The sequence below is a fragment of the Panthera onca genome, chromosome D1 (assembly GCF_046562875.1).
Source record: "Panthera onca isolate mPanOnc1 chromosome D1, mPanOnc1 haplotype 2, whole genome shotgun sequence".
NCBI classification, from domain to species: Eukaryota; Metazoa; Chordata; class Mammalia; order Carnivora; family Felidae; genus Panthera; species Panthera onca.
The window spans coordinates 50,627,474-50,648,937 of NC_138348.1; the positions used below are offsets into that span (position 1 = coordinate 50,627,474).

General features: G+C 45.2%; 1 protein-coding gene and 1 long non-coding RNA gene across 10 annotated transcripts in view; one reads left to right on the top strand and one right to left on the bottom strand.

Annotated features, from left to right (window-relative positions):
* The window catches only part of PPFIBP2 (PPFIB scaffold protein 2), a 146,673-nt gene that overhangs the window by 83,298 nt on the left and 41,911 nt on the right, over positions 1-21,464 (bottom strand). For 4 of the 9 annotated variants that reach the window (XM_081790317.1, XM_060605894.3, XM_081790318.1 and 1 more), the window contains exon 3: positions 13,720-13,922. In XM_081790317.1, the coding sequence (XP_081646443.1) occupies positions 13,720-13,922 (203 nt within the window). Of the gene's footprint in view, positions 1-20; positions 470-13,719; positions 13,923-21,464 lie in introns of those variants that run through there. The other 5 variants (XM_060605891.3, XM_060605888.3, XM_060605896.3 and 2 more) reach the window with 3 other exon arrangements.
* On the top strand, positions 968-4,843 carry LOC132661402 (uncharacterized). Its single transcript, XR_009602207.3, has 3 exons — positions 968-1,460; positions 1,783-1,969; positions 3,222-4,843. It is a non-coding gene; the product is annotated as an uncharacterized LOC132661402 (long non-coding RNA).

The following is a 21,464-nucleotide window of genomic DNA, read 5'->3' on the forward strand; positions in this document are numbered from 1 at the left end:
ATTCTTTTTGGTGATAATACCAGAGCCTGCCAGAGGGAAACAGTCCTGAAGAAAATTCCTCGTCTGGCTTCCCCTTTCTGCAGTGGCTGGAACTCATTACCGAGAGACCCCGATTTCCTGTCTCTGCTCCACTCTGCATTTACCCACAGGCTCCCAGCTGCTCTCAGTTTATTTGGGACTGGGGAGAAGACTAAAAATAAGTGCTGCTCTTGGAGGAGCTGCTGGTTCCCACACACAGCCTGACCCCCACCCTGAAGCCCACGCCTACCCCTTTTCCAGGCGGGCGTCGGGCTGGGCCCTGAGGAAAGCCTGTCATTTCCAAAAAAGAACACATTCAGAACCAGCTCCGCTCTGGGTTCCTGGCCCCACCGGGTGTCTGCTGTCCTTGGCGCTGGTGGCACCATCTGCCAGGGGCGAACCTCTGCTCCCCAGGAGACATCTGCCATCGGAGGCGTCTGGCCCGGTGCTGCTGTTGGCCACCACGACCAGGGCTCCCTCGGGCATGTTTAGCACTGGGATGGGTACAATTCCCGTTAAGTCCCAGGCCTTGCCGGCTGTCCCCCCACTCCAGACTAGCTGCCTCAGAAGCCAGAGAGGGGGGAAGGTGAGGCCACCGCATGTGTGTGCCTGTGAGATTTAGGGAGAGCTCTGGGTAGGAGCCCTGGGAAGGCAGTGGCTGACAGAGACGGGGAACTGTCAGTCTTCCTTTGCTGGCCTTCCAGGCTGGCCTCCCCAGCACCACTCCCCACCCCACCCCCTAGGCTGCCCTCCACCTTCACACCCCACCCCCACACTCCTTTCAGAGCTCCCCTAAACACAGCTTGTCTCCCTTGCCTGGCCCTTAACATGCGGCCTCTGGCTAGGCCGATTATGAAAGCGGTCCTTGATGTGGGTGCAGTGGGAATGTGGTTACACGCAAGGCCCCTGAGCACTGCTGCCATAAACGACTTGCAGATGTACATCTTGTGATTGTGTGGGCCTTGCTGGTGCCCTTGGGGGTCACCAGGGGGTTCCTGGAACTGCCGGCCTGAAGAGAAGTCTCTGCTGGGGGTGGGCATGCCCCCTAGCATGGCCTCGGCACCCACCACTGCCCCAAAAAGAACAGAAACTGGCCTGGCAGGCCAGTCCCCAGCAGGCTGGCCCAGTCACAGCGATCAGAGGCAGCGGGAGGGCTCTGGCCAGCAGCTGGCACGAGGGGAGGAGTAAATTCCTGGAGACACACCCAGATCAGAGGCTAGAAAGGAAAAGCAGGCTCTGCTGTCCACACACTGGGCTCTGGGCCCTCCTCACCTCTGGCCCCACCTGGTTGAATTTCCCTGACCAGAACCAGGATAGGATGTGTTGGTGAAACACCTCTCCATGGTTGCAGGGGTAGGTGAGCTTCCCCCCACCCCGCCAAAAGCCTCAGGAAGCTGAAGGAAGAATTTATTTGGTCAACACACATTTAACCAGCATCCAAGGTGAATGAAACCACCTTCCTGGCCTGAGTAAATACAGAATTACCACATGTATGTGGTAAAGGGTTTCTGGGACTCTAGGGAAACAGAGGCAAGAGTGGGTTTGGGGGGCTGGATGGGGAATGGTAGGGCACAGTCCCAGCCCCTGCTCCCCTTGGAGGGGGCTCAGTACCCTTCAGTAGATTTTGATGTGAGGAGGCAAGAAAGGACAAGGGAGCAAGGTGGTGGCCCCTCTCAACCTTGCTAGCTCCCACCTGCCCATGGGGGTTGGCTCAGGTCACACCCTTTCTCCACTTTACCACCTGCTCTCTTGTACTGTTGACAGGTCTGTGCACTGCACTGGACTGGAGAACATGTGTCTGAGGCCTGACATGCTGCTCTGACCTCCATGCCTGGGGCAGTTCTTGGCACACAGGAAGAACTTAAACATTCTTTGAGTGAAAGAGTAAGGTCACACGGGAAGACTGGCAAGATAAACCTAAAATTCTACTTGGAGAACAGAAGTCTTGAAGGTGTGTTTCCCAAGGGTAAAGATGCCCCACTGAGAGGAAAAATAGGGCGGATTTCCATCTATTAGATCATCTCATGTGATGAATGTGGGGAGGGAGGGTAGAGAAAGGGAGAGAAGAGAAGGGAGGAATCCAAATCACAGCTAAATTCTTGACATATTTTTATGATATCCTCAAGTAGCAATTCCTACCTCAGCCTTTAAAAATAAAGGTATGTTTTATAAATCAATGCAAAATTCACAAAATAACACTCCAAAAGACCTAGGAGCAGGGCATGTGTTTGGCTGATGGGCTGAGTGAGACAGGACAGCAGAGCCATACGCACCTTTTTGCTCACTGACCCGCAGGTGGCAGTTGGCCCAGGCATGGCCCGGTCATCCCGCTGGCAAGACAAACCCATGGCTGCACCACCCACCTCAGAAGGCCATTCTGGCCAGGGGAATCTCACAGTGGTCCACAGGCAGGCTTAGGGGGGTTAGATAGGCCCCTGGAGAAGTTTGTAAAATGCATACGAAGTGCTATTTGGATGTTTAAGTCACTATTTTTCTGAAAACCTTATTTTCAGATTATCAAAATGATCTGTGACTCCCAAAGGGTTTCATCTGGCCTATGCAGTTACTCTGAAAGGTTTAGTCTTCCCTTAAAGGGGCGTGTTTGTGTGTGTGGGGGGGGGGGGTGGGGGTAGGTCCTCCTTCCATGATACCTCCTTAGACCCACTGCTGGAGAGTGCTCAGGACCCACAGGGGAGACACAAACAGGGGTCATTACAGCAACCCTAAAAGCCTTTGGTGCCTTCCAAAAGCAAGTCACCCACCAGCAGCCACACTCAGCTCATCACCGTGTAGAACATGAGGCAGCCAGCTGAGGGCAAAGAGCAGGACACGTGAGAGACTGACCATTTGGGGACTAAAAAGACAGCTAAGAGGACACAGTGGTCAGGTTTGGACAGGGAAACTCACACAGCTTGTCCTCTTCCTCATCCCAGGGCCTCGAAGGGGACCCCACGAATGTCCCCTACATGCTAGAATCCCACATAGGCATGGGAATGACTGGGGATGTGTTCCTGCAGTGTTGCTCCTCCTGGCCGGCTGCCTGGAGTCGGCAGCATCTGATCCGGCAGAACTGTGGATGGAGAGGGGTCTCGTGGGTCACCTGCGTCCTGAACTCTAGCTCAGCCCTGAGCCTCGGGCTCTGGGCCATGGTAACAAGTGTCAGGATGCCCCTCGTATGCCAGACACAGGTTTGAGTTCCACAGGTATGTTGCACATGGAGTCTGCCACTGCGGAGTGGAGGTGGAGGAGCCCAGCCCGAGGACACTGCCTGTAAAGCAAGTCCTGCTTGTAAAACAGCATCGTGATCACCACAGCCCAAGTCCCCATGGTTCACAGGCCCGGGAACCTACCTCCACAAGGAGTTAGGACCAGGATCGGCAGACTTTTCCTATAAAGGGCCAGATGGTAAATGTTCTAGGCTTTGTGGGCCATCTGGTCTCTGTTACACCCAAACTCAGCCATTTGTAAGTGCAAGAGCAGTCACAGCCAACACATAAACCAAAGAGGGTGGCTATGTGGATGCTATTTGTGGACACTGAAATTAGGATTTTAGGCCATTTTTGCATAAAAATATTCTTATGATTTCTCAATCATTGAAAAACATAAAAAAGCATTCTTAGCTCATGGGGCATAAGAAATAGGCAGTGAGCCAAATGCACACCATCGGTTGCTGACCCCTGGCTAGGGCACTACCTCTCCATCTGTAATGAATCACCTGGGTTGGAGGCTATTTCTTGTAAAAATGCAGATTCTGACCCAGGAGGTTGGAAACAGGACCTGAAACTGTGCATTATTAAGAAGCTCCCAGGGGATGCTCATATATGAGGAGCTCAGCACCATATTTGAATAGTCAGAGGTTAGGAAACCACTTTCAGAAGCACAAGGTATTTTTTTCTTAAAGCACAAGGTATTGAGCAAGTTTCCCTGGAAGTGTGAAGCCTCCAGAGCCTGTCTACCTACCAGTGGTGTCTAAAAGGGCAGAAGGTTGCTGGTGGGTGTTTGCATGCTCAGACCCCAAGTCATGCTAACCTGGCAACATGGGCCACCACGTCCCCTAGGTCTGAAGCAGGAAACTTGTAGGGAACGATTTATGTGCTTTTTCACTAGTGTTTACACATTCATGGCCATTTATAAACATTGGTTCTTAGAGACTGAAATAGTTTCTTCAAGTCAGGTCTGCAAGGAGCCAGACCTCTAGAATTTAGTAGGGTACAATTTACTTGGGGGAGGTCAGGGGTGGGGAGCCAAAACCCCAGGAAAGTTAAAACTGCTAAGTTTATACTAGCTGAAAGATCCCCTCTCTGAGAAGCTATGCCAGGAAAAATGTATTAAAAAAAAAAAAAAATCCAAGGTACAGGTGGTTTCTCCAGGGCAGGGCCTGGCAACACAGGGCCAGGAAATGCCTCCTGGAATGGAGGGAGTTATCCTAATAATGCCCCAGCAAGAAGCACTGCACTTAAGCGGTCTGGAGAGGTCTTCTTTTTGACAATGGAAGGCCAGGTCTATGCTCCCAGGACCAGCCCTCAGCCCTCCCATTTCCTCTCCCCCAACACAAAACTCAGAGGCCTCTCTGGCTTGCCCTTTGTCTAGCAGGTTCCAAGGAAGATGGGAAAGAACTCCGCCAACTGACCCAGGTACACTGCCCACCAGTTTCATTAATGAAAGGAGCTTAGGCCATCTCTCTAATTGAAACAAAGCTATTTTTCCTTGTATAAAGCCTGTACCTTCTTCCTTGGGACTTGGGATTCAGACTTTCTAGCATTTATCCCTGACTCCCACCTAGTGGCTTTATCCAGTACTGCATAGGAACAAAGAACCCGACAGGCACGCGGGCCCTGCTCAGGGAAGGAGCCTCTTGGGAGGGAAGCACGTGGGGGGGTGGGACAGAGTGGTGCCGACAGCTATGACTTACAGCTCTCACTCAAAGGAAAGGCAAGAAACACACTGGGAACTGGTTCACATAAGCCTTTCTCCACCCCCCCTCCCCGCCACCCACCTTGAAATACAAACACAAAGTTTCTCCTTCTCTCAAGATTCAGAGAAAAAGATTTCCCTATAAAATCCCTGAAACTTTCCAAAATGAAGAGGTCCAACACACATTTATCCTGATCCATCTTAGTTCTAGGCCCCCGGGGTGGAGAATAAAGATCCAGAGACAAATCACCTGGCATAAGAAACAAGCTCACAGTTTGTAATTCAGAGAACAGCCTTTTCTCCCTACCTTTTCTTGTAACTCCTCTGGCTTTTCAGTATGGTAAACAGATTTGCCTCTTTGGCCAGAATGAAAGACTGCACACTGAATCTGGCAGGAATGACAGGGCTTTGTTTGAGAAGCTGGGAGCTGAGGAAGCCACCATCTGTGACAAGGCAGTGGAACGAGGAGGGGGGCGGCCATGTGCCCTCCTGGGCCCAGGCCACTTTGTTTCTTGAGAGAATAGTGAAGAAGGGACTTGAGGGCACCCAAAGCTACTGCAGGCTGTCAGAGGTGAGCACATGTCCTGGATTTCCCCTCACTTCCCTGCCATGACATTCCACTGCTTCTGGGAGGTCACAGTCTACCAGACTGTGGGGCAGCTGCCCCTAGAGAAGCTCCCTAATCTGTTTCCACTTTGGAGACCACAAGGCCTAGGCTGTGGAAGGCAATGACTGGTGCCTACCAAAAAGCCAGTGCTGGAATGCTTGGCAGGCAGATTGTCAAAGCAGTGGTCACTTCCAGTAGGGAAAGAGTCCCAGAGGAGGGGAAAAGATTCATTCAAAGCCACATGCAAGTGGCAGAGTGCTGGCCTCTTGACTCATTCCTGCCTCCCATGATGTCTCACCCAAGTTCAGTGTTGCCCAAGCACGCTGACCAGGACACCTGTAACCTTGGGGAGAAAAGTCTGGGCTCCTGCTGGATGGCCAAGCCACTCCGTGAACCCTGCTTCCTTAGTGGGGCCTGGAGAACAGTTCTGCTGTGGGTTCTCTGTTCACCTCCTCCCCTCACCCTGACCTGCCCTCACTCTACTGCTGCTGGGTTTGCCAGCCTTTCCTTAGACTTCACCTTGAGCCCCTGAAGCTCAGGTCTTTACCCTGGATTCCCGTCCACATCCAAAGCCATTAAACAGCAGGACAGACCTAGCACTTTGTGAGAGGAGAGGAGGGGTAGTTACTGAACGGTTAGAGAAGCACCCAGAGCTGCTCCATCTGGAGACCCTGCTGGCTCTGATAGCTCTTGGGCCTTACCCAGGGACCAGAGTCACCACCTCGATAGCTGGCTGTCCCCACTGGAAGCTGGAAGACCAGAGCCTCTATGGGCTCCATCCTGCCAGTCCAGCCCTGGATCTACCCAACCAGCCTCTGCCCAGCCAAGGCAAGCAGGTATAGAAGATTAGGGATACCCCTTCTAGACCATGGAAAAGCGTCACTCAAGGTATAGCCAGATTCCTGGAAGTGCCCATAGTGGCACCAGCTCCTGTGGTCAGGTCAGGGCCACAGATGAGCACTGGTCTCCTTTCTGGCCTTCAGGACCATCTGGTGGGAATGAGGAGCTCTTGACCAGAAACGGCCATGCTCTCCCTGAGGGCATCATCAGCACTTCACCACAGGCCGAGGAGGTGGCTGCAGGGAAATGAAGGAGTCAGCCCCTTGGTAGAACTCAGTTCCGTTCCCAGCACAGGAGAGATGCCTCAGCCCTCCAGCCAGAGTCTCAGCTTCATCCTCTGCTAGTACAGACCCTGAGGTTGGCCCTATCTACCCAATGTGAGAGATGACATTTCATCTCCTAAGGTCATATCGTTCTGCTGTACCACAGCACAGGACAGCCCCACAGAAGCTTCTCTGCCGGTCAGGCCCCAGTTCACCCTGAACCCCAGGACACTATCCCTATAAGAGGGCCTTACCAGAAGCTCCCAGGTACCCTACCAACTTTCTAGTGATAGGCCCAGAATTGAGACACAGATACTGCTTCCAGGGCAAGGGAATCTGGGCCCTTTGTTCCTTTCCTTATTGAAGCCCCAGAGGGGGGCCCCAGCTTAGAGAGCCCCACATATACTCTTCTAGGCCTGGAGCCCACTTTTCCTCATTTACTGCCTGCCAAGGAAGGGAAGACCCTGTTTTAGACCCTAAATCTCTGGAAACTCACTCATAACCCAGCACTATTGAATCCTGGACAGGTCTGCTCTCCTTGGTCTTTAGGAGTCTGGCCTGTTTATAACTATCACTAGGCAGAGTCTGCTGCCAATCATTATCTGTCCAGCCCGCCAGCACCGACAGGGGGAGGACCAGCCCCACTGTAAAGAAACACAGCTGCCTGTGATGCACTAGGACCAGGGGCACCTTCTGCACCTGAGACAAAGGCAGGGCCCAGATTCCTGTTATTTGCTTCTATTCTAACCACCAACCATTCTCCCATATCCACCTCTGCCTCTTCAGCGCCTGTTTTCCTTATGCACAGATGCCAACATTGGTGTCTGAAGGTCTACAGTACAGAGGAGAGCATTTTTTTTTAATCACATGGTCCTCTCACCACAGCTAACTGGCCCTTGTGTGACCCAAGGGCAGCTAATCCACAGCTGTGCGTAAATGAAAGGTCTTTAATTTCCATTTCTTTTGCACTTAACATCTCTTTGTAGGCCTGGGGAACTTAGCTCAAAATTAGGAGCAGCCCAGGGCACCTGGGTGACTCACTCAGTTAAGCATCCGACTCTAGACTTTGGCTCACATCATGATGTCACTGTTGGTGAGTTTGAGCCCCGCATCGGGCTCTGTGCTGACAACATGGAGCCTGCTTGGGATTCTCTCTCTCCCTGCCCCTCCCCTGCTCACAGTCTCACTCTCTCAAAATAAAACAAACAAACTTAAAAATTAGGAGCAGACCAATTAGATTCTCTCTTCCAGGAAATGGAGTTCTCACACACACACACACACACACACACACACAGGATAGAGTGGGAAAGAAAGAAGGGGGGGGGTAATGAATGCAGGAGAGAAAACATGAAAAGAATTTGTCAACAAGAATAAAAATCAAATCTAAAGGCCATGTGGCAGTTGCTCTGGGCTGTCTTTCTAAGAGCCATTCATTCCCCCTCCTTCCTAGTATAGTTCCTTTCGGACAAAGGCTACCTACCACTACGGTGAATGAATGTGCCAATACTGATTTCGCAGCCTCCCTTGCAGCTAGGGCTTATACATGTGAACAGATCCAAACTTTGGGACTATATGGGAAGTCTGCTGCAGGGCTTCAGGGAAGGTTTTCCTTCCTAATTGGCGGGTGGGGGGTGGGGGGGGGGTGGCGGAGAGTGGGAAAAAGGAAAGGACACGTCCTACCTCTGGACATGTGGCCTGGAGCTGCACTAGCCATCGTGTAACTGTTAGGTGATAGCCCTGAGGAAAAACCAACCCCCTAAGGATGTTGGGGCAGAAAGATGGAAAGAGCCAGAGCCCTTGAGGTCATCCCAGAACCACTGATTTGATCCTGGAACCACCCGTCTTCTGCCTATCTTGTTAGTGACATATAAACCTCCTTACTGTTTATGCCACTTCTCTGGAGAAGCAACACCAACTGCCAGAGAGGTCACGAGGCAGAACTGGACTATCCAGGACAACATATGACAAAGCAGTAATGGAGGCATATGGCAAAGCCAGTTGACTAAAGAAGAGAATAGCACAAACACGAAGGGACACAGATATCCTGGATGACAAGGCATAAGCACTAACTGCCTGACCCTTCAAGCTGCCTTATTAGTTCCAATTCTAAGCCACACATACTTTTAAATAATTTAAGTCTCTGTGGTTTATGGCAGCGTTTCTCAAACGGTAATGTGACTAGGAATCACTGGGAGATAGTTTGATGGGTATAGGTGTGGGGCTTCTGCCCTTTTATAAAAACACAAAGCAGCAAGCAAACGATCAGAGAGGGTGGCAAGGTTGCTGGTCCACAGACCACAGTTTAAATGGCAAAGTCTTCTGACTAATGGTACCCATCTAAAACCAATCCAAAATGGACCAGTGGGTTTGTTCACTACTTTGGACTCTATTTCCACACAGGGAAGACCTACTATAGAATGTGTGTGTCCCCAGATTATAAAAGGACTTTAGGTCTGCAACATGTAATATACAGACAGGCGGTCTCTGCCCAGAATCAAAACTTAACATCCTGTGCTGGTATCCTGGAATGTTTATATGAACTTCTGACCTGCCCTGAAAGTACACCATTCATAAGCTGCTGATGGGCCATAATTACTGTAGAAGACTCTGAACACAACTTTCAGGAAAACTCTCTTCAAAGGCAGGCATTCCCCCAACCACAATAACCCGAAAACAGATCTATAGATCTTAATATAAGTGGTTTTCAGCAACACATCTTGAAAAACTGATAACCATGTCGACTGTCTTTGGATCAGAAATATTTAAGATTCCTTTTTAGTAAGTTATCAAAGTTAGAATCCTATTTCACACCACACATTAAGAAATATTGCAGGTGAATTCAAGTGAACTCTAAGACACAAATCAAACCATGAACTTACTGGAGGAGGATACAGGTGAGTATTATTTGATCCAAGGTTAAAAAAGGCCTTTCCAGGGATAAAAACAAGAAACCCAAGCAGGAAAGATTGATAATTACAACCCTTTTAAAGTTTTGTCTCAAAAAGCAACACAAACAGCATTTTAAAAACAAAGTAAGAAAAATGCCACAAAGTGACCGCTCTTAAAAAGGTTAATATATAAGAAAAGCACTAAAATCCTCAAGGGGAGAGGGGAGAAGAACATAGAATATGAATAGATGAGGGTAGGGTAGGGAGATCCAAGGTGAACTCCGGGGTGTTGGCAAGAAAATATTAAAACTATTTTTCAACCTGTCCTTTAAAAATCTTTGGGGCTATGTTTTATAATTTACATACATTAGGAAAATACTGTGTATATAAATATGCATAAATGGAAAATGAATTTTTCCAGATAGGGGTAGGAGATCAGAACTTTGGATACCATACAAAAGAATACTAATAAATATAAAATGTTTAGCCTTCCACTAAGCAAAGAAATGCAAAGTGGTAAAAAGACACTTTTTCCTAAGAAATTAGTTCAGTTGGTTTTTAAATCTTAGTGATTGTTGTTGATCAAGATGTACCTCAAGCCCTGCCAGTGAAAATATAAATGAGCAAAATCTTGCTGAAAAGTGGTTTGGGAAAAATGTGTCAAAGGCTTAAAGATATTAATACCCTTGGATTAGAGTTGCCAGATTTAGCAAACTGCATAGGACATACTTATTAAGAATTACCCATTGCTTATCTACAATTCAAGTTTAATGGAGTATCTTGTATTGTGTCTGTTTACTTTAGTTCCACCTTTAGGACTCTATCTTAAGGAAATATCTAGAGGTAAAAATTGTTCCTGGACATTCTCTGCAGCAGAGCTATATATTAGTGAAAGATTAAAAATAACCTAAATGTTAATATTAGAGAAATGGCCACATAAATTCAGGCACATCCATACAAAGTACATAATCATTGTAAACTATACAGTGAAGAAAAGAACCAAGAACTATTTTCTGTACTCTGGGAAGACTGGATTTTCCTGGGGAAGACACTCTAATGAATCTCTTGGTTATGTGATAGTAAGGTCCTGGGCAAGCTGAGAAGGGGCATTTAAAACAAGATGCTCAACTACCCCGCAGCCTGATGCAAGCAAGGGGTTCAGGAAACCGTGGAGAAGGCTGTTTGGGAGTTTCCAAGGGGCCCCAGGCACATGGTGACAGGACAGCCCAGGGACAGAAAGAGTCAACAGGGACTTTAGGAGAATTGTGGCAGTGATATCCGACAACCAACATTTGGTTTTAAGTTTTGCTTTCAACACTGAAACATTCCACGTAGAAGCTCACCATCCCTTACCTACAATTCTGAAACCCCAACAGTTCTGAAAACCAAGAGGTTTGTTTTTAAAAAGATAATGTTGGTGCCATTATTTGGCAGTCTAACTGGAACTGAACTAGCAAAATATTTAGTCTTTCTTTATCCCACTTCATGTGGACATTCAGGAGTTTCGCTGAAGAAATGTTAATGTGTTCCTGCTCCATATCTGCTAGAGATAGAATAGGTTATACAGCAGATATACACCATCTTACCCTTCTAAAGTTTAATAAGTCCTGACTTCTAAAATGCATCTGGGCCCAAGGGTTTCAGATGGAGGGGCTAAGGACCAGTAACTCTCTTGAGGCGTCATAAAGTTCCCCTTAAACATGGCAGCTAGAGTCAGTCAGGCTAGTGGGAACAGAGGGAGAGATGGGTGACCAAACCTGGGGAAAAGTAGGCAAAAGATGGTCAGAGGGGACTGGAGAGAAGCCAGGCACGATCTCTAGGGCCAGAAGTTCAGGAACATCCAGAATTCCTGGTGGAACTTGAGGGAGGCAGAGACCCTTCTGCCCTGGGACAGGAGAGAGGAACCAAACTCCCAAAGCCCCCTGCAACTCCTGACTGACCACGGGCTGGAAAGGGTGAGTGGAGGAGCAGGTGTGGCCTTCTGTCCGGTAGTGGCACAAGTCTGAGAGCCCACCAAGGACTATCTTCCTTTGGGGACAACACGAGGCAATCCGCAAAGCTAGATGGTAACAGGCCCACCCACAAGCCATCGCACAGCCCTTCTCACCCTCTTCCAGGCAGCACCTGGCTGTAGTTTCTATTGCTGCCTTAACAAATTACTACAAACCTTGTGGCTTCTACCAAGACAAACATACTGCCTTACATTTCTTGAGGTCAGAAGTCCCAAGCGGGGCTCACTGGGCTAAAGCAAGGTGCTGGTGGGAATGCTTTCCGTGCTGGAGGCTCTAGGGGAGAGGCCACCTTGCCAGCCCCCAGCCCCTACCTGCGTCCCTTGGCTCCTGACGCTGCTCCCACCTAGAAAGGTCGGCTCACACCGCTCCCACACAGACTCTTCTGCTGCCTCCTTCCACTTATAAGGACGCCAGTGACTACATTGGGCCCACCTGTACAATCCACACTGCTTGCTCTTTGTTAAACTGTTAAACTCTGCTGATTAACCACATTAATTCCATCTGCTACCTTCTCCTTTGTCATGGAAGGTAATATTCACCGCTTCTGGCAATTAGCACAAAGATGTCTTTGGGAGGCCACTACTCTTCCTACCACACTGGTGTAGGTATGATACAGGACACCAGGCAGGCAGCCTACGTAACGAAAATCTTGAGTAACACATATGAATATAATGAATTCTTCAGTGTTCAGAGGAAGGCACGCATATGAGACTGTATCGACAATGTGCCCACCGCCACTGTGTGTTTTCACCACCAATAACGGCGGCCACCACCAAAGAGACGAATTCCCCCGCAGAAACGTACCGTCCAGCGAACTGCACATCTACACTTGTATGGATGCAACTTTGAAAGAACCGACTAATTTAGTAGAGGTCTACCCAGAAGCTAGAAAGGAGGGCACACACTTCAGTTTTGCAATTGTTTTTACAGATCCTAAAATAGCCTGGCTATCAAGGAAAGCAGACTGGCAGCACCATGTCCGGGAGGAAGGGGACTGATGACTCCATGACACTGCAGTCGCAGAAGTTCCAAATAGGAGACTATCTGGACATAGCAACCACCCCTCCAAATCGGGCACCGCTTCCTTCAGGGCGCACGAGACCGTATTAAACTTTATTTACTATTTCATGAATCATTTTCCATTCAGTTATGTAAAACGAACTTTTTCCTCCCCTCAAAAAAAAAGAAGAAAAAAATGTCAGCTAGGACATCTGGGATGCAACCTGTCTAAGGGCAAGTGACTTAGCCTCTGGACAAGGATGTCTCAACCTCCTGCATTTCCAACATCAACCTCCTCCTCCCAGTAAAGTGGTCCCATTCCTGCCTTCCCCCTTCTGTGCATATTTTCCCATTTTGGATCAGTCTGCAGGACTCCAGCTTTAGAAGACTGCATTTTGGCTTCAGCTTCAGCTTAGGCAATCACATGCTCCCTCAAGCTTCCATTTCCTCCTTTCTGCCCCGGAATGGTTGCAGTTTCCACACCTCTTCAGCAGGCAAGCTCCTCACCTTACCCATTCCCAAATATCATCAGCTCTTAAGGTAGACCAGCTGGTCTCCACGGGGAAGGAGATAGGTAACCAAAGTCATATATTTACAGCTTTGGTTACTCGTCTCCTTCCCTTAGAGACTAGCAGGTGTACAGCCTTGATCCAGAGAGAGCAGAAGGGGAGTTAGGAAACCTGCATCCCACTCGGGACAGAATGCACCAGGGGAAAGAGGTCTGAAGAGCAAGGGCAGCAGTGAAGGAGTGGGTGAGGTGACAAGGTTCTATTGCAAGAAACAAGGAGTGGGGGGCACGACCAAGTATAGAGACCCCAGCTAGGGATTATAACTCGGCATGTTGTACATGTAATCCTGCCTGGAAAAACGCTCATGCTTGCTCTCCTTTGACCCCAGATTTCCCCCTTCTCAGGGAGCATGACGGGAGCACACAGGCAGCCTGACTATGTGGCTTAAGCTGCTTGCCTGGGCTCTCCTTGCTTAAGCTGCTTGCCTGGGCCTTTCCTGCTGGAAAGGACCACCCAGTGGGAGCTGGCCAAAGCTGGATGGGAAGCAGGAAGAGGCTGCAAAGTGCACAGATGAGGCAATAGTCCCAGGCAGTGTGGCATGCTGTAGGCCTCGTGGTTGTGTGGTTATGTTTCCCAGTGGTTTCCCAAACAGGCCAGGGGCCCACTCACCAAGCTCTCCTTTATGTAGGCAGCTGTGGGGCCCGGGATCTGGCTCAGGAGGGCTGCTCTCTCCTGAGGATGCTCCAGCATCTCCAGTGCCAGTCTCAAGTCCTCAATGAGATGGAGCACTGGGAAAGGGTTCGTGTGGGAGGCCGGAGAGGCCAGTGCAGGCTCGCAGCTACTGTCACCAATATCTGCACCTGTTTTAGTGCCTGGAACGAAAGAGAGTCAGGAACTTTGGTAAGAAGGGTGGATGCCATGGGCAAGGAACTGGTAAAGGGCAAAGAGAGAAGAGATAGGGGAAAGAAGATTGGATAAGAAGATCACTAGAAAATCACTTCTGCCTCAGCAGAATCATTCTCAAAGTAAACTCGGCAGTAACCATCTTCCATCCTGGGCACGGCATGGCAGGAAGAGACCGGACTGAGGTGAACAACTTGTCCAAGGAGAATGATGTACAGAAGCTCACACCCCTAGACAACTGGGAGAACACAGCCGGCCCTTCCCAGTGACCTGAAACACACTGGCTAAAACAATGAGCTGCTATTCGTCAGCTTTTAGATCCATCAGTTTAAGTTAATGTGGTAGGGCTGTCTGCACAGATGGCACCAAAAATTCCTCTCCTCCCTGTATATGTATTCCTCTCCTCTCCTCTCCACTCCTCCCACAGTGATTCCTGACTCTAGCCTGGCCCAGTGACACGCTCTGTGCAATACAATGCCGTAGACTGCCAGTCTCAGCTCTGATGAGGTTTAGTGAATCAGAATCTTTCTGGATTTTCCCACTTGGGGGACCTCAACATCCCCTAACGTACTCACACTTTAAAGCTGCACTAGTTACAGTGAATCCATATCTCATCCTCCCTATTATGGACCATGAAACTCTGACGGCAGGGTCCCTGCCACAGTTGTCTGACTTCCTGCCATCACGGCCCCTGCTCTGCAGATGTCAAAGGGGCATCTGACTACATGCACGCATGCTTGGAGGAACAGCTAAGAGGAAGAGAGCTCAGACTGGGTCAGCTCTTTCTAATTTCAAGTGTCCTAAACAGGGGCTGTTTTTGCCTTTGTAAACCTCACCATTTAAACAAACAAACAAACAAAAAGTCTTCTTTGCATAAACACAGTGGTCTATTTTTCAAACCAAAGACTGGGGTGACACAGTCTGACAAAGGATTTCTGTGCTTTTTTCAGCAATAAAAAACACTTTAGAAAATGTGGTGTCGATAGTGGAATTTCTAGGACATTTGGATTGTTTGTAAGGCCAACAGGATAAAATACTTGGAATGCAGGGCTCTGCTGGAAAATATGGGCAATAGGGCCACCACATCCACAGTTACGGGCAGGCCTGACGTCTAAATCTAGGTCCCTCCACCCTGCTAAGAGCCAGCTTCCTAGTTGCCACGGCAGTTTTTGCAAGAAAAAATCCACACAGAAGGAAACAATTACTATTTGATTGCTGGTTTGCTTTCTGAAAGCACAGGATAGAGGGAATTGTGGGTCACAATCCACAAACAAGTTCATGGCTCTGGGGAGCTGGGAAACTGCAGATTACCCACACTCTAGTGTATGATCAGCAGTTTCTAGGCCCTACAAATCTGATGGAGAGTTGACTATGAAGGGCCACAGCCAACCTCAGGGAAGAAAATGGACCGAGCAGAGGAAGATCTCCCAGTCTCCAATTCACTGAGTAATCCCTGATCATCCCAGACATGCTCCAACACAGATACCTTTATAAACAGAGGATAAGTCAGGCCAGTCAGGCCATGGGTAGGTGAAGAGACCAAGATTTTCATTAACTTTAGGTCACTCTGTGGTCTTGGACAAGTCTCTTCCTTTCTCTGGGCCCCCTCTCTGCCCTAAAGCCTTGGGATTCTTCCCTACCATTCAAGGGGTGTGTGTGTGGGTGTGTGTATCTGTGACTATTTTTGGATGTGGTGTATGTATACATAAAAGACTTAAATCCCTGTAATTTTTTTTTTTGCAATTTATATCAACATACAGGCTCACAAAATGGCCCAGAATGGTGAAACTCCTAAGGCCTAGCATTAACAAAGGCAACAATTGTCTAGAAGACTCAATTCCATACTCCACGCATTCCCTTCAGATAATTAGCTCCTATGGAAAAATTACAACCACAGGGGGAAACAAATCAGAATAGAACTACAAGCTACAACAAAGAAGAAAATATATGCCTTCATACTTGAGGGTAACAGAGCAATATAAAAGAGACAATAACATAACATATAACACAACATAGAAAAGAGACAAGGTGTTATTCCCCAAATTACTTCTCAGAAAAGAGCAATTCACCTTATACTCAAACCCTAATAAAGCTTCTCTTTGGGGGCACTTACTTTATTTTGAACAACAAAGCACTCTTTGGGGAAGATAGATTAGCACAAAGGTTTTCAATTTTATATGCATAGTGAGTTTTACAAACTATAGATGCCTGGGTCCTACCTCCAGAAGTTCTAATTGGTCTAAGATGTGATTTGGAATAATAAAAAGCTCCTTAGGTGATTTTAATGTGCAGCCTAAGTTGAAACCATCTAAGAAACCTGAAACCTACACAAATCACCACAATGAATACTAAATTTTGATGTTTAGGGAGGTCACCTGGTAATTTTTCATTTAAAGAGGCAAAACTAAAGCTTAATACAGATTTAGTAATTATTAGAGGAAATAAGACCATGTAAAATGCAAGCATAGGATTTTATTGAAAGCCTTTTAATGATCACTTCCAAAAGCAAGTAAGAAGGTCTGTGGTAATAATTAGGGTTATTTATAGATGTTTTGGTTCTCCTCTACTTGGGCTCACAGCGGGATTACATGTCTGCGCCTTGTTTACTTACGGCCACATGACTTCCCTTGGCCAATAAACATGAAAGTTTTTAAGGACCAGTACATAATTCCCCATATCTCTTCCACCTGCTCTGGCCTCCGGTAATGGTAGAGAGTGAATCAGCCCGTGTCCAAGAAGGATGATGACATGGACCAGAGCCCTCAGCAGATCTGGAGGGAACTTAAAGTATGAACAAGAAACAAACTTTGCTGTTTCAAGCTACTGATCTTTTAGCCTGTTCGGCTGCAGTAACAATCAGTCCTACTTCACTTATACAAAGTATGTATGTCACACAGTTCAGAAATACATATGTGAAAGATCAAATTTTTAAAAATGATCTTTTAATGGGTTCAAATGTAAGCAGCCATCAACTTAATGTAGACTGTTATATGTGTAAAATGTTAACCACAAAACAAAAACTGGTAACAGGTATGCTAAAAAATAGAGAAAGCAATTCAAGTATATCAGTAAAAAAAGCCAGCAAACCTTGAAAGAAAAGAGCAAGAAAGGAACACAGAAGAAATATAAAAACATCCATAAAATGAGTAACAAAATGGCAATAAGTACATACCTATCAATAATTATTTTGAATGTAAATGGGCTAACCGCTCCAAACAAATGACATAAGGTGACAGAATGGATAAAAAACAAAACAAAACAAGACCCATCTATATGCTGCCTATAAGAGACTCATTTCAGACCTAAAGACACATGCAGATTGAAAATGAAGGGATACAAAAAGCATTTATCATGCAAATGGAGGTGAAAAGAAAGTCTTAGTAGCAATACTTATATTGGAGAAAATAGACTAAAACAAAGAGTGTAACAAGAGAAAAAGGACACTATATAATCATAAAGGGAATAATCCAACAAGATATAACAGCTATAAATATTGATGCGCTTAACATGGGAGCACCAAAATACATAAAGCATCTAGTAAAAAAACATAAAAGGAATAATTGATAACAATACAATAATAGTAGGGAACTTTAACATCTCACTTACATCAATGGATAAATCATCCAAGCAGAAAATCAACAAGAAAACAGTGGCTTTGAATGACATTTTGGACCAGATGGAGCTAGCAAATTTATTCAGAACATCCCATCTTAAAACAGCAGAATGCACATTCTTTTTAAATGCACATGGAATATTCTCCAGAATAGGTCACATATTAGGCCAAAAGACAAGTCTCAACAAATTCAAAAACACTAAAGTCACACAGTGCATCTTTTCCAACCATAACACTCTGAAACTAGAAATGAGCCACAAGAAAAAGTCTGAGAAGAACACAAATACATGGAAGTTAAATAACATGCTACTAAACAATTAATGGGTCAACCAGGAAATCAAGAGGAAATAAAATAAGACATAGAGACAAATTAAAATGAAAATACAGTGGTCCAAAATCTTTGGGATGTAGTAAAAGCTGTTCTAACAAGGAAGTTTATAGCAATACAGGACACATCAAGACAGAAGAAAAATCCCAAATAAACAACCTAACCTTCACCTAGAGGAGTTAGAAAAAGAACAAAACCCAAAGCCAGTAGAAGGAAGGAAATAATAAGATTAAAGGAGAAATAAACAAAATAGAAACTAAAAAAACAATAGAATAGATCAATGAAACCAGAAGCTGGTTCTTTGAAAAAAATCAACAATATTAATAAACCTTTAGCCAGACTGAGCAAAAAAAAGAAAAAGAAAAAAATAGAGACAGGGCTCAAACAAACAAAATCATAAATGAAAGAGGAAAAATAACAACCAACACAAAAGAAATATAATGGATTATAAGAGCATAGTATGAAAAATTATATGCCAACAAACTGGACAATCTAGAAGAAATGGATAAATTCTTAAGGGCATACCACCAAAAACTGAATCAGGAATAAATAGAAAATTTGAACAGACTGATTACCAGCAATGGAATTGAATCAACAGTCAAAGAAACTCCCAACAACAACAAAATTCCCAACAAAGAAAAATCCAGGACCAGACAGCTTCACAAGTAAATTCTACCAAACACTTACAGAAGAATTAATACCTATTCTTAAGCTATTTCAAAAAACAGAAGAGGAAGGAAAACTTCCAAATTCATTCTATGAGACCAGCATTACTCTGACACCAAAACAAGATAAAGACACTATAAAAAAAGAACTACAGGCCAATATTTCTGATGAACACAGATGCAAAAATCCTCAATAAAATATTAGCAAACTGAATCCAACAATAGATTAAAAAAATCATTCACCACGATCAAGGGGGATTTATTCCTAGGATACAAAGGTGGTTCAATGTTCACAAATTAAGTAACATGATGCATGACATCAATAAGAGAAAGGATAAAAACCACATGATCATCCCATAAAAAGCATTTTCCAAAGCACAACATTCCTTCATGATAAAAACCCTCAACAAAGTAGTTTTAAAGAGAATAGATCTCAACATAATAAAGGCCATATATGAAAAACCGACAGCTAATATCATACCTAATAGTGAAAAACTGAGGGCTTTCCCCCGAAGATCAGCAGCAAGACAGGAATGTCCCCTCTCACCACTTTTATTCAACATACTACTGGAAGTCCTAGCAATAGTGATCAGACAACAAAAAGAAACAAAGGAATCCAAATTGGTAACTAAGAAGTAAAACTATCTTATTTGCAGGTGGCATGAAACTATATATAAAATACCTGAAAAACTCCACCCAAAACTACTAGAACTGATAAGTGAATTCAATAAGGTTGTACGATACAAAATCAATATACAGAAATCTGTTGCATTTCTCATACAAAAAATGAAGCAGCAGAAAGAACTTAAGAAAAGAATCCTATTTACAATTGCACCAAAAATAAAATACTTAGGAATAAACTCAACCAAGGAGGTGAAAGACCTGTATTCTGAAAACTATAGAACACTGATGAAAACAGTTGAGGAAACCACAAACAAATGGAAAGATATTCCATGCTCATTGATTGGAAGAACAAGTATTGTTAAAATATCCATACTACCCAAAGCAATCTACAGATTTAATGCAATCCCTATCAAAATACCAATAGCATTTTTCACAAAACTGGAATAATCCCTAGATTTGTGTGGAACCACAAAAGACCCCAAATAGCCAAAGTGATCTTGAAAAAGAACAAAACTGGAGGTATTACAATCCCAGATTTCAAGTTATACTACAAAGCTGCAATACTCAAAACAGTATGGTACCGGCACTAAAATAGACACATTGGTCAATAGAACAGAATGGAGAGCCCAGAAATAAACCCATGATGATATGGCCAATTAGTCTATGACAAAGGAGATAAGAATATACAATGGGAAAAAGACAGTCTCTTTAACAAATGGTGCTGAGAAAATTGGACAGCTACATGCAAAACAATGAAACTGGACCACTTTCTTATACCACAAAAATAAACTCAAAATTGGATTAAGGACCTAAATGTGAGACCTGAAACCATAAAATTCCTAGAGGAGAACACTGGCAGTAACCTCTTTGACATAAGCCATAGACACAGTTTTCTAGATATGTCTCCAGATGCAAGGAAACAAAAGCAAAAATAAACTATTGGGACTTCATCAAAATAAAAAGCCTCTGGGGCGCCTGGGTAGCTCAGTTGGTTAACTATCCAAAACTTAGTTTCGGCTCAGGTCACGGTCTCGCAGTTCTTGAGTTTGAGCCCCACATCAGGCTCTGCGCTGTCGGCGTGAAGCCTGCTTGGGATTCTCTTTCACCCCACTCTCTCTACCCCTCCCCCATTTGCTCTCTTAAATAAACAAACAAACAAATAAATAGCTTCCGCGCAGCAAAGGAAACAATCAACAGAACTAAAAGACAACCTTTTGAATGGGAGAAGATGTTTGCACACAACTTAACACCAAAAGATCCCCAAATAATCCAATTAAAGAATGGGCAGAAGACGTGAGCAGACCTTCAAAGACATCCAGATGGCCAACAGACACATGAAAAGATGCTGAACATTGCTCATCATTAGGGAAATGTAAATCAAAACCACACTGAGATACCACCTCACACTGGTCAGAATGGCTAAAATGAAAAACATAAGAACCAACAGGTGTTGGTGAGGATGTGAAGAAAAAGGAACTCTCGTGAAATGCTGATAGGATTGCAAACTGGTATAGCCATTATGGAAAAACAGTATGGAGGCATTTCAAAAAATTAAAAATAGAATTACCATATGGTTCAGTAATTCCACTACTGGGTATTTACCCAAAGACTATGAAAACACTAATTCAAAAAGACATATGCAGTCCTATGTTTTTTGCAATATTATTTGCAATAGCCAAATTAGGGAATCAGCCCAAGTATCCCTCAATAGATGAAAGGATAAAGAAGATGTGAGATATATACACATATATATGTATATACGTGTGTGTATATATATATATATATATATATACACACACACATGTATATATTTATTCACATGTATATATTTACAATTTAGAAAAATTGTAATTTCAGTACAGTTAACATACTTCTCTGAATGACTTATTTCACTTAGCATTATACTCCTTAGATACATCCATGTTGTTGTAAATGGCAAGATTTCATTCTTTTTATGGCTGAGTAATATTCCATTATATATGATCAATGACCATAAAATATCATCCACAACTTCTTTTTTTTAATGCTTATTTATTTTTGAGAGAGAGAGAGAGACAGAGTGTGAGCAGGGGAGGGGCAGATAGAGAGGGAGACACAGAATCCGAAGCAGGCTCCAAGCTCCAAGCTGTCAGCACAGAGCCCAACACAGGGCTCAAACTCAAAACCCGGGAGATCATGATCTGAACTGAAGTCAGACATTTAACCGAAGTCAGACACTTAACTGACTGAGCCACCCAGGCGCCCCTCATCTACAACTTCTAGAAAACCTGTCACTCAAGAT